The sequence below is a fragment of the Protopterus annectens genome, chromosome 2.part2 (genome assembly GCF_019279795.1).
Source record: "Protopterus annectens isolate FY-2018-M chromosome 2.part2, PAN1.0, whole genome shotgun sequence".
NCBI classification, from domain to species: Eukaryota; Metazoa; Chordata; order Ceratodontiformes; family Protopteridae; genus Protopterus; species Protopterus annectens.
Window position 1 is genome coordinate 575,682,869 of NC_056730.1, and position 13,469 is coordinate 575,696,337.

General features: G+C 41.5%; 1 protein-coding gene across 2 annotated transcripts in view; it reads left to right on the forward strand.

The window, feature by feature from the left end:
- RPS6KL1 (ribosomal protein S6 kinase like 1) overlaps positions 1-13,469 on the forward strand; it is a 491,164-nt gene that overhangs the window by 193,576 nt on the left and 284,119 nt on the right. For both annotated transcript variants that reach the window (XM_044064031.1, XM_044064032.1), the window contains exon 5: positions 10,256-10,348. In XM_044064031.1, the coding sequence (XP_043919966.1) occupies positions 10,256-10,348 (93 nt within the window). The remainder of the gene's footprint in view (positions 1-10,255; positions 10,349-13,469) is intronic.

The following is a 13,469-nucleotide window of genomic DNA, read 5'->3' on the forward strand; positions in this document are numbered from 1 at the left end:
GCATTTGCATTGACAAAGTCCAGGAATATCTGAGTCTGCATGTTAGTGGTTAAATATATTTCCTAGTTTATAGAATGGTGGTTAAGAACCATCCCTGAGTAGTGTGTTGGGCAGAATGATAACAGATTCTAGTAAATTCAGTATGTGGAGTGGTTTTCATGGTTCTTGGTTGGGGACCTGTAGCTAGCAATGGTATGGTGGGGGGTTTTGTCTGTGGTCAGATGGACATGGAGTAGCTCAAATCTAGAGATGTGATTGTTTTTTATGTAAATGGAAATGTCGCCTCTTTGTTTAGCTTTTTTTCCTTTTCAGAGGGTGGTCTGAATGTGTAATAGGCACTGTAGCCTAGCACTGCTGGGGTGCTTTCCGCCCCCTTGTACCATGTCTCTGCAACTACACAGACATCAGCATTCTCCTGGATGAGGAGAGCTTCCAGGGAGTGCAGTTTCTTGTTAAGACTCCTAGCACTGAGCAGTAATACCTTCAGCTTAGCATTAGAAGAATTTGTTAGATTGGTAGGTCTATTGGTTTGGCAATGCCTAAAAAAGGCACTATGGGGGTGGCTAATGTCTTGGCCATTATTCAAAAGCCTAGTAGCAACAGGTACATACTGTCTCTGGCAAAGCAACATGGTTTGTCAATCATGTCATCCCAGGCTGACAAATATTGGATCTCCTTGGAGTGACACCAGTAGCTAAGCAAATTATCAGTCACTTATTTTTTGTTTATATTGAGGTGTCATTCCTGGTGAGGGTAGAATGCTGCTTAATGACAGGCTCACACCAGCCTGCAATGCATATTCAGAGAGGTCCATTATGTCTGTCATCCTATAGTCTAGGGAGGTATGTTTCAGGTAATTTACACCCCCACATGGACTGTGACTGAGTCATACTATTACTTGTGGATGAGTGACCTGAGTGCCTACCTAACTTGGCAAATCCTGGCCTCTGACAGGCAACTGACTGTAACCCTCTGTTTATCCAACCTAGTGAGGGTGACTTCTGTGTGTCTCAGAATGGAATCTTCTATGACCAAGATATTTGAATGTGTGGTGTTTCACCTTAGGGGCTTACTTGTGGTGACACTGATGTGTATTTATATGTGTAGTAGTTGGTGCTGACTTGATTTTGTTTGCACATGGTTTCTGAGGGCAGCGTGTGGGAGGCCTCTGAGGTTTTGTTACGTTACTTGTGAGTTCCTCTGCATATGTGGGATTAAGTGTCAAAACCTTATTTAGTGAGGGGAAATGATATGCATGTGCTGACAACCTGTTTGTCATTTGATTTGTCAGTATGTGAGAGTTGTGTTTCAATTTTCATAGTGTTACTACATCTCTCACCTACTGTGTTTGTTTATTTCAGGATTAAGTGGTTGTTATTATACATCAGACAATTGCTACATTGCCTCAGGGTGCCCATATCCTCCAGGATGGCCACAGAGTTAGCAGGAAAGTGCTTATCTGTGGTTTCAGGTTTTTTATTATGGGTTTCCTGTAACTAGTCTAGCCCAGATACAGATTTTCTGTATCCATGACTGTTTGTAAGTTTCTGAGCCCTCCCAAGCCTTCCTTTGTTGGAGGGAAACCTTCTAGCTTATCAGTGGGAGTGGTAAGCACTAGGTAGCCTATCTACCACACGAGGAGTGGTTTCTGGCCCAGAGATTGAAGTCCATTGGCCGTTTGGGTATTTTTTCCATCCCTTTCAACTTTCTGGTTTAAAAGCCCACGTTTGCGCTTGTTTCCCACCTTTCATGTAACTAGTCTAGTCCAGATACAGATGTGCTGTATCCAGGACTGTTTTAAGCTTCTGAGCCCCCTAAGCCTTTCTGTGTTGGAGGGAAGCCTTCTAGTTTATCAGTGGGAGTGGTAAGCCCTAGGTAGCCTATCTACCACAAGAGGAGTGGTTTCTGGCCCAGAAATTGTAGTTTATTGGCCATTTGGGCACTTTTTCCATCCCTTTCAACTTTCTGGTTTAAAAGCCCACGTTTGCGCTTGTTTAAGCTCCGTGCAGTGGCACGGAGCTGAGATAAACTATTACTGGTGCCAGAAAGTCTGCTCTTCAGTTTTTCACTTAGATCTTGCTAGCTCTTTCTCTCTTGCACTTCAAATAGCCTACACGCTTTGCACTTCAACAGGTTTTTGAAGCAATTATTGTAGCACACCTAAGTACCATCAGCACTAGTCATTCTTCATGGAAATAGCTCCAATACTTAGTAGTTATGACCACCCCTCCTGGCATGATTAAAAGCAGTTCCCTGTGCTTTCTCCTATTAACTTGGTGCATTTGGGCATTCTGAGGCAGTGTAGCAACTGCCTCATGTACACAGACAACCCTCTCCTCTTACCTCCCAACACTCAGACTTGTGAGAGATGGATTTATATCACCAAATTGGAAGCTATGCACTCTCCAACCAAGACCGGACTAGCTGGTCAAGAGGAGAAGGTCAACACCTACACCACACCACATGGAACACATATCCCTCCAGAACACCCACTATCACAGCTCTTACATAAAAACAGAAACCACACAATCACCTTCGTGGAGGCTCTCAATAGAAATTTACCAAAACAGCAGAGACCTCCAAGGCAGAAATGAACTCGGCCACCAAAACATAGCACAAACCACAGGATACATAGCTCACCTCCACAGTGTGCCCCTCAACCTAAGCCCCTAAGGCTAAACACCTTGCCCAATACACTAATCACAGGGGACTCAAAAGTGAGGCACACAGATGTCCCACTCACTAGATTGAATAAGGAGAAAGTAACAGTCAGCTGTCTATCAGGTGCCAGAATCAGACACATAACACACACACTCAGGTCACTCCACAACAAGTACAAATATGACTCTGTCATTGTACATGTGGGTGTGAATGACCTAAGATGCACCTCCCTGGGCTGCATAAAAAGAGCCACTGTGGAGCTCCCGGATTATGTGGCCCAGGCAGGTATGACACTAGCCCTGAGCAGTATCCTACCATCACCCAGAATGATACCACAGTACAAACAAAAAATGATTGACTTCAACAATTGGCTAAGTTTCTGGTGTCATTCTAAGGGGATCCAGTATTTGTCTGCTTGGGATGACATGATTGACAGACCTCAATGCTTTGCCAGAGATGGCCTGCACCTCTGGGTTTTCGGGTACCGGCTAAGGCTCTTGCCACCCCTACAGTGCCTTTTAAGGTAGTGTTTCAAAGACCAAATTACCACCGTAACAGCTATAAGCAAATGCAATCTGAGGGTCATGCTGCTCAATGCTAGAAGTCTAGCACTCAAGATGCACTCACTTGAAGCACTCCTCAAAATGGAGAACATCGACATTTGTGCTGTAGCGGAAACTTGGTTTAAAGCGGCAGAAAGCACCCTGTGCTACCAGGCTATAACTCGTTCCATACCTTTCGGCCCTTAAACATAGACCAAAGCTACAAAGGTGGTGGTGTCTCCATATTTATAAAGGATATGCGCACCTCCAGACTAGTAGCCCAGCATAATGCATCTGAGATAATTCAGGTACAACTAACATTAGGTAAGATGGTGATCCAGGTCATAGCCTGCTATAGGTCCCCAACCATGTCCCTTGACTCTCACTCCACATTCCTAAGCACCCTGGAAACTATCAAGATCCAACTCAACACTCTCTTACTAGGAGACTTCAACTACCCCTCCATCAATTGGGAAAACTACTCAAGCACAAATACACTGGCTCAACGCTTCCTGGAATTCATCAATTCCAATTCCCTGGACCAGCTCCTTCTGATCCCCACTAGAGGAAGCAACATCCTTGACCTGGTTATTATTAACATGGATGACTGTTGCTCTACACCAATAGTCAATCCCTCCCTGGTCAGATCCGACCATAAACTAATCATCATGGAAATCCACATCTCACCCACACCCGCCACAAAGGTAACCACCTTGAAAACCTTCTCCAAAGCTGATTTTGGATTCCTAAAACAAAGGTGGCTAACTTCACTGCACCCATGCCAATGGAAAATAGCTGCATGACTGCCGAATCATACACCAATGCACTGTACGAACATGTATATAAATGCATGGAACTAGCCATACCCAACAGAACCAAGATGCTCTCCTCCAAAAAAAGGAAACCAATCTGGTGGCCCCCTGCTATTAATAAACTCTACAACAGAAGGAAGAAACTGTTGCAGAAAAAGGTATGAAGTCCCAGGACTGGAAAAACTCCCTTATTAGCCTCAACAAAAAGTTGAGATCCCTCATCAAATCCTCTAAAGCCAGCTATGAAGGCAGAATTGCGGCAGACACTAAAAACAATCACAAAGCCCTCTATAGCTATATCAAGAACCTCCATGGCAATACCCAGATTTGCTCTGAGTTACTGCACAATGGTACCTCCTATACTGAGCCAGCAGATATTGCCAACTTACTGGCTGACAGATTCAGTGCCAACTTTACACCCCTCTCCCTCCCTAAAGGGCCAATCACAATACCGGAAGAATGCCAGGCACCTAGCATTACTGCAGCACAGGTTAAAGCTGCATTGTCCAAGGCCGAGAATACAGCTTCCATGGGACCTGATAATATCCTTGGCTGTGTTCTACATGAACAAATACAAAGTGAACTGACACCACTTCTGTGTGCCCTGTTCATTCACAGCCTCACCTCAGGATTTGTCCCTACCAAATGGCGCACTGCTACAGTCATCCCTCTTCATAAAGGGGGAGTGACTACAGACCCTAGGAATTATCACCCCATTAGCCTAACGAGTCTGATATGTAAAACTATGGAGTGCATCATCATGGACCTGATTAACAAAGATATAGGAAATCTCCAAACTCTAGACTCCATGCAATTTGGCTTTGTGAAAGGGAGATCATGCCTGCTCAACCTGGTTGACTTCTTTGAGTCAGTCACCAGGGCTGGATGAAGGTAAGGCAGTGCATACAGCCTACCTCGATCTGGCCAAGGCCTTTGATACCATTCCTCACTCAGGAATTATTGATAAACTCACCAGATTAGGCATCAACCCTTATATCACTAGGTGGGTTGCAAATTGGCTCACAGATAGAACCCACAGTGTGAAAGTATCAGACTCCAAGTCAGACTGCTGACCAGTCAAGAGTGGAGTCTCACAGAGATCAGTCCCGGGTCTTCTCCTGTTTGGCATCTACTTCTCAGAAGTCAAGGCCAACACAAAGGGACTCTGGCTGACCAAGTTCACAAACGACTGCAAGCTGGGAGCCATTATTAACTCCCCAAGTAATGCAGACATTCTACAGAAAGGCCTCACTGAATCCAATGACTGGTGCTGAAACCATGGCCTTAAGCTTAATGCCAAAAAATGCATCGTCATCCCTTTGTTAAAAACTCAGTTCCCACTAATTACTACATCAATGGGAGCCCACTGAACACTGAAGGCGTTATAAGAGATCTGGGGACACAGATTGACAGCAACCTCTCATTCGACCACCTCATTGCCACTGTGGTCAGAAAGTCCTTCTATGTGGCACAACTCACCAAGGGTTTTGCATCCAAGAAGAAAGAGGTCATTGTCTCTCTCTCTCTCTCTAATCTTCCCTCATTAGACCAATTATTGAGTATAATGCCCCATTTGGCATGTACCTCACTAGACACATGCAACAGCTGGAGAGGCCACAGAAGTACCTCACGAAGAGGATCTTAGGCATTAAACACATGTCCTACACGGACAGACTCAAAAGACTCCAGCTATTCTCTGTCTCATATCTCTGCTTGACTTACAAAGCCATGTCTAACCCAGCTCTGTTAGAAATGCTACATCTAAAGAAATCCCAATCCCTCCGCAGCACATGGTCCAGAGACCTTAACCTCATTACCCCAATCAAGAGAGCATGCTGGAGGGACAGGTTGCTCACCCAGAGACTGCCCATGCTTTGGAATAGACTTCCCATACATGTCAAGCAGAGCACCTCACTGTCCCTCTTCAAGAGAACTCTTGATGAGTGGATGGGTAATAGAAATTTCCCCCTGGGTATCACTCCAGGGGCTGTACTTGATAGAGGCACTGGGAACTAACACCGGGCAGCACAATGCCATGGCACTTCTATGGGCTAGGTTTGTAAAGGCTCCAGGGCCATTAGCCTAGTACACACCTATGAACCAGGGAGAAGAGAGGGGAAATTTAACTGGACTGGGATGATAGCATATGGACAAAGAATGGCTGCTATACTTAGTGTGAACTGCAGCGATCCAACAAGGTGATGCTACTCTGTGCGCAACTGAGATGCTTGTAGAGCAGCAGGGAAAATGAGAAACGTTACAAAGATATTTATTCGAAGGGAAGTGTTAACTTAATGGCATTTGTGCTGTACAAGGCACTGTTAACCACTGCATGGAGAGCAGCCTAGTGCAAACCCTGGTCTTATATAGAATCAGAAAAACAAGTTTTACAACAAAAAGACCTACAGACCAATCAAGAAACCACACAATAAGCTATCAGCCAGCAGCCCCTAACACAGATAGTTTTGCTGCAAGAGTGCAGTCAGAAAACCCTACAAATATAAGAATGATGGTTTTAGAGCTCAAGTGCAGAGAAACCACACAATCTAGATGTTACTGTCTTGTAAAACTAGCAGCCACAACATAATTAAGTACTGCAGTAACAGTGGAAACAGTTCAGTTTTGAAACTCTACTAAAGTGCAAGAAATGTGACAATAATTTAGGAAATAAACTCAAAACGTGATAGTCAACAAGCAACAAGAATTCTGTTTTCATTTTGGCCTTGGTGGAATTCATGATCACCCATAGTAATCCTGAATCTACATTGTTTTGAATGTACCTATGGAGCTACACTGTTTTTGTTTGGAATGTACCTATGGAACTGCACTGTTTCTCATTCAGTTTAAGTACATTCTGCAAAGATACCAGTCCTTAGATAATACACCTAGTCTGTCATGCTGGTATTGTTAATGTTCATTTTTAACATGCAGTTATTTGCATGTGTGTTTTCTCCGAGGACCTCTCAAGTCCTTAAAAGCAGGCAAGTATCTCCCCCAAATAATTTTTAAGACTCCTAGAATAGGGACACCTCTTTTAATATGTTGCATTACCACATTATATTAAACCACACATTTTTGTAAAATGTCTCTGTACCTTGTTAAGTATAGCAATATGTTGAAGTGAAAAATATATCCAATTAGAAATCTACAAATTAGTGAATTGTATTCAGTGAGAAGTGAGATAACGGCTGTTTAACATGACACAATGGCTTCTCTTTTGTGACTTGATGCAACTTTTAGTAAGAACCACGCTACCCGGAGACTATTCTGACAACTGATAAAAAGATCTGTCAGAGGTTAGACTATCATCTACTAGAGATTTCAGATCCCTGACAACATGGTCTAATTTAGGGGATTAACTTCAGTGATGCAGTCATGTTCTTACCCTAAAGGGTAGTATCTCTATTTTGGACATTCAAAGCCAGATTATGGTCAGTTCACCAAGAATGGATATTATTAGCATTTTTCTATAGGTGTACAATCTGTGAGTGATACTAGATTGATGCTTGCATTCATCTGTATAACTTATCACCCAGGCATGTTTGTCCATCTGGGTATCAAAAAACAAAATTGTGAAGAGCAGAGACCAAGTAACAAACCCTAGTCATATTATGGGTTCAGATACTATGACACATATACCAATCTAGTGGTGTGTTCCATATAACTAGTTCCTTATTCACTGTATAGCATTGCCAGTTGCATTGATTTGAAGTTGTTTATTGATAATTCCTTTGTAGGGAATGATATAATTTTGTTATAGAACTGCTCTGTGGACGATGACAAATTTGTCTCCAACAAGAATTTTTATGGTGCAATTAAATATTTATATCATAAAGGCTGAGACACGTATTTAACTTGTTTTTATCTGATTTGAATGCAAAAATTCAGAGAAAACAGTGAGCTTAGAAACAGTCTTTGAAAACCCTATAAAACTTTCTTCACCTTGAAATTTCTGTTTAGAGAACTATGGTTATAGACCTAACCAGATCCAAAGCATAACTGAAAGTTGCTTTGGCTCTATATCCTAGATTGGTCTGCACTAGTTATAGCACAATAGGGAAACAGCATGTTGTCACATCAGAGCTCAGAGGTCCTAACGTTTGGTACCAGAAATACCTGATATGTCTGCCTAATCTGCAGATGAGAAAATTGTGCTCAGGCCTGTGGTCACCAAAAACTTTGAGAAACTCTTACTTGTTTTTTGGGGGGATTTTTATGATAGAAAACGGATATCCTTCAAAATGTTCAGATTTGCCATTTGCCACCCCACTTAGACATTCTACCTGTGAAAATAATATCCTTAGATATCTAAAGAATTATCTTAGATAGCAGAAAAAAACTTTTTGTTAAGCAAGAATGTGCCTTGGGTTTACTAAATGTCTGTTCATCTACCCACACCATTGCATCAGAAAATAAAACTGAAACCTGTAAATGGTAAACTGCTATATTAGCACAGAATTCATGCTGTGCAGTGACGATTTATGAACTTTTAATGTTTCAAAAGGTATGCTAAAGGGCCATGTCATTTCTTATACTAAAATTACAATTTGTAAAAGGAGTTTTTCATATAAAAAAGAGGAGAGTATTGTATCTTGTGCATTCAGTGGTTATTTGTTGGTGGTACGCTGTGTTTTAGGGCCTTGTGAAGTGTTTACACTACAGTCCAGTCCAAGCAGTTCTTGGACCTTCCTCCAATAATGCTACATCTGCTATATTTGCTGCACATCTGGAAGTTTCTTAGCTTTTGTTGTTCTCATGAATTGAAGACTTTGATTTAAAGCTGTTAAATAATTAGAGATATTTTTGGCTTTATTCCAAGTTCAGGTATGCATTAGTCTGTATCTTCTTATACTTAATAAATGCCAGACTTTTTCATATCTCTATATCATCCTTTTGTTCAGCAGCCCTGTCCCTTTTTCCTTCTTAGTTAGTGTGTTTGTCTGTGTGTGTGTTTGCTAGTTAGTTAGTTAGTTCATCAGTTAACCGGGGGAGGGGGCTGATACTTGACCTTTTTCCAGTCACAATCTGGACTACAATGACAAGTACAAATGTACAATAGTTGTGCATAGACAAATCATAAACTTAGCAAAGCAGACATACATAACACAAAAAATAAATGAACAAAGTGCATAAATGACAAAACAGTAAGAAATAAAGTATGTCAATATTGCAGGTCTGCCTCAGTGAAATGCATTACATTTGGAAGATTTCTTGTCATAATGTAATGTTGAATAGAAAGAATCTAGTTAGCATTTTATAAGCTAAGATAGTACCCTGAAATCCTTAGTAGCATGATAAATAAGTTCTGGTGTATTGTTAAAGCAATCTATTTTCAAATCAGCCAGACTCTGTAAAATAATTACATTTAACCTGGTTCAGTTGTGCGTTGAGATGGAGCCCAGACTGTGGCCCTGGTAGCTGGGGTTCAATTTGTCACCCCAGCACTGGAGGAAAAAGGCAGGGAGAGAGAAGAATTAAGGAACATAAGCCCACATGTCTCTCCTAGGAGAGGAGGTGTGTGGTTTACACAAACTTGGAACACACAGAGTGGTGTGATCACCCTGGGGGGGGCTGGAGTTTGAAAGCAGAGGGAAATTACTAAGGAAAGCTGACAGGATGCATGACAAGTAGTTCTAAAAGCTTTTGAGAAAGTTCCAGAATGTGCAGCTGACACAAGGTGATGATTATGAGAGATGGAAAGGTAAACTTTTGGTTACATATCTGTAACATATCCAAGACATAGGAAAGTAAGTAGTTAGACTAACCAAGTGCTCCTTGTGTCACATGAGCATCTCTTTCTAGAATTCTGTGTAACAGCACAAATGTCCTTCGTACTGATTGTTCCCCAGCACCAATGCATTACGCGATTATTAGCGTGTGTTATCACGCCATCCCCCAATTATTACTCTAGACTGCTAGATTTACAGCTGTACTGATGGGATCAATCATTTCTGAAAACCATTGCACATGTCCTGTAATCAAAGTCTTCAGTGCTGTCAAACTTGAAGTTTTGCTGTGCCAATATTTTGAAGTCTAATTTATGGCGCAACTTTCTACCTGTATCGTCAAATGCTGTGCAAACCCTGTTTGAGATGTGAACCATTTCTGCCAACTGCAGAAGAGCCCAGTTTGTAGAGCTTGCTTTCAGAACCAGTACTTCACTTTTAGCAACATAATTAGATGTTAACAATAGAATTCCAAAACAATTTGTCAATCCTGCTTTTTGTTTTGTGATATTAGGGTTTCAGCAGCTTTCGATTTCGACCTATCAGGATCCTCAGCTCTCCTGTAGAGTATTTAAAATCATGCAAGGTGGTTGGCGTGATTGACAAGGTAAACATATTTCCTGTTGTGAACTACTTTGCCACTGCATGCTAATACTAATATGAAATAATGTTAATGATAATAGCTATCTGCATGAAAACTGCCTTGTCATGTGTCTTAACTGGTGCTTCGGGTTAACTTTTTCTTCTAGCATACTTTTATTCTACCCAATACAGGTTTATTTATTATCACATCCAGATATCCTACAGTGTACAAAGTCTGCATTTATCATGTGTACAGTATTTGCTGTCTTATTGCATCTTGTGTTATTTAAGTTGTATGTTGCAGTTTTGTACCATTTGGGAGTCTTTTCTGTATACATTGGTGTGCTATTTTCTTTCTTAATTTGTATGCATAATGTGGAGGGGCAAATATATATGTGTATATATATATATATATATATATATATATATATATATATATATCTGTTACTGTGTCTATCTATGTACTATATGTGTGTGTATATACACACACACACACACACACACACACACACACACACACACACACACACACACACACACACACACGTATGGGATCCCTGTAAGTTTTTCATCTGTACTTTGTCAACCTACAAATGATCATGACAATATTCTTGCTTCCTGAGAAAGGAACAGTGTTGAATTTGCCCCCTGCAGGACCCTTGCTAAATGCCATTCTGAAAGTACACTGAACCAAAGGAATGGGTAATTGGTAACTTGCCCTCTGCTGCATCCATGGTAAATCTTGTTTAGAAGTTCTAACCATTCAAAACCCAAACCAAAGTTCCATGCAGAAAATTTATCTTAAACAGTTTATTAGTGCTTTCATCCCTCATTAAAAAAAAACTGGACTTTTTCAGATACATTATTCGTTTAAAAGAACCAGTTTAGCTAATAAAACATGTAGACCATTGAGCAAACCTACATCACCTTTGACCAGTGCATAAAATTCCTTATACAGGTTCACAATTTCACAGTATGATACAAGGCTATTGGCCCGAAGGCCCTTATAAGCCTAGCCAAGAATTTTGCCTATGTTCCCTCAAAGTCAGCACCTATTTCCCCTGTCCAGCAGGGACACAGATGGGATCCCAGGGGTATATTTTCTGTTTCCCATCCAGTCATCCAGGTTCCTCTTAAAGAGGGCTAGAGAGGTACTCTGCTTGACATGGAGAGGGAGTCTATTCCACAGATGAGGGAGTCTTTGGGACACAAATCTATTCTGCCAACAAGTTCTATTAATGTCACAGACCAGGTTGAGGCCTTGCATGTGGGTTGCGTGAGTGGAGTTTGACTTAAGGATATGCAGCAACTCCATCAAGGCTGGGTCTGAGATGGCCTTGTATGCCAGAAACAGGTCACCTCTGAGCAGTCTGTTTGAGACTGAATAGAGGGATAGGGCTTTTAGCCTATCTGTATAGGATAGGTGTTTGACACTCGGGATTTTCCTGGTCAGGAACCCCTGTGGCCTCTCCAACTGCTGCATGTGCTTGGCAAGGTACATGCCAAAGGGGGCATTGTACTCGATAATGGGTCTGATAAGGGAGGAGTAAAGGGATGTTATGATCTCCTTGTTCCTGGATGAAATACCCTTACTTGTCAGGTGGGCCTTGTAGAAAACCTTCCGTACAACGGAGGCAATGTGGTGGTCAAAAGTCAGGTTGCTGTCAACCTGGGTGCCCAAGTCCCTCACGACTGATTGCATGCGTATTACATTGTTATTAAAATAATAATTAGTGGGGATGACATTTTCCCCAAAGGGAAGACATATTATACTAATTCAAAACATTGAAAGCACTAATAATATGTTCAAGATATAGTTCCTGTAAGGCACTTCAGTTTAGTGTTTGCAGGGTTACTAGTTTTTATTTACAAAATGACCTAGTCACTGCATCTGGTTTGTAGTTATTGTTTAGGAGCTTTGTTGGGTCAAGATTCATTAGGTTAATCCCAATGATGCATGCATCAGTGAAAAACACTGCAAATAACATTTTTATACACATGCAAACATCTATGCAGACATGGCTTAGTAGATCCAAACACATGTTCTGATTGATCTGTTGCTCATTGTGCTACTTTCTATCCAGTTGGAGCTAGTGTTTAAGCAGCTGGACCACCCACCTTCCCCATGATGGTTGAGCTTGTGTCAGTCACTCATTTCCATCACCCCATGCCACGTCATGTGGGTCATAGTCAGGGCTTCATCTCTCCAAGCTACAGAGCCGGGCCTTGTTTTAAGATATGTCTTACTGCACCCATCGTATATCTGTGAAACTGGTATGACGGATTAGACAAGTGGGCGATAAAATAGTACGTCAAATCAAAGGAAAAGGGGAGCATGTAATAGGGGAGGTTAATGCAAGTCAGTCAGAGAATGCAGGAAATGAAAGCTGAGTTGAATACGTTTGGATGGTACAAGGAATATAATGTGCTACAAATAAAAAGGAAGATAAGAAAATGGAGGAATATTTAGGTTTGTGGAGTTTTAGGGTCTACAGCAAGTCAGGGCGGTGTTACAAAGATGTCAAAACTTAAACAGTAATGAGGAGCGAGAAAGGTGGAAAGAGAGAACAGAGAGAGACGGAAAGTGATTAAAAAGGAGTAAAAGAGGAGCGGAAGGATAACCAGAATGATAACAGTGTGCACATCCAAAGATAACAGTGTGCACATCCACAGATAACAGTGTGCACCTCCAAAGATAATAGTGTGCACATCCAAAGATAGCAGTGTGCACATCCACAGATAACAGTGTGCACATCTAAATATAACAGTGTGCACATCCAAAGATAACAATGTGCACATCCAAAGATAACAGTGTGCACATCCACAGATAACAGTGTGCACATCCAAATATAACAGTGTGCACATCCAAATATAACAGTGGGCACATCTAAATATAACAGTGTGCGCATCCAAAGATAACAGTGTGCACATCCACAGATAACAGTGTGCACATCCAAAGATAACAGTGTGCACATCCAAAGATAACAGTGGGCACATCTAAATATAACAGTATGCACATCCAAAGATAACAGTGTGCACATCCAAATATAACAGTGTGCACATCCACAGATAACAGTGTGCACATCCAAATATAACAGTGTGCACATCCAAATATAACAGTGGGCACATCTAAATATAACAGTGTG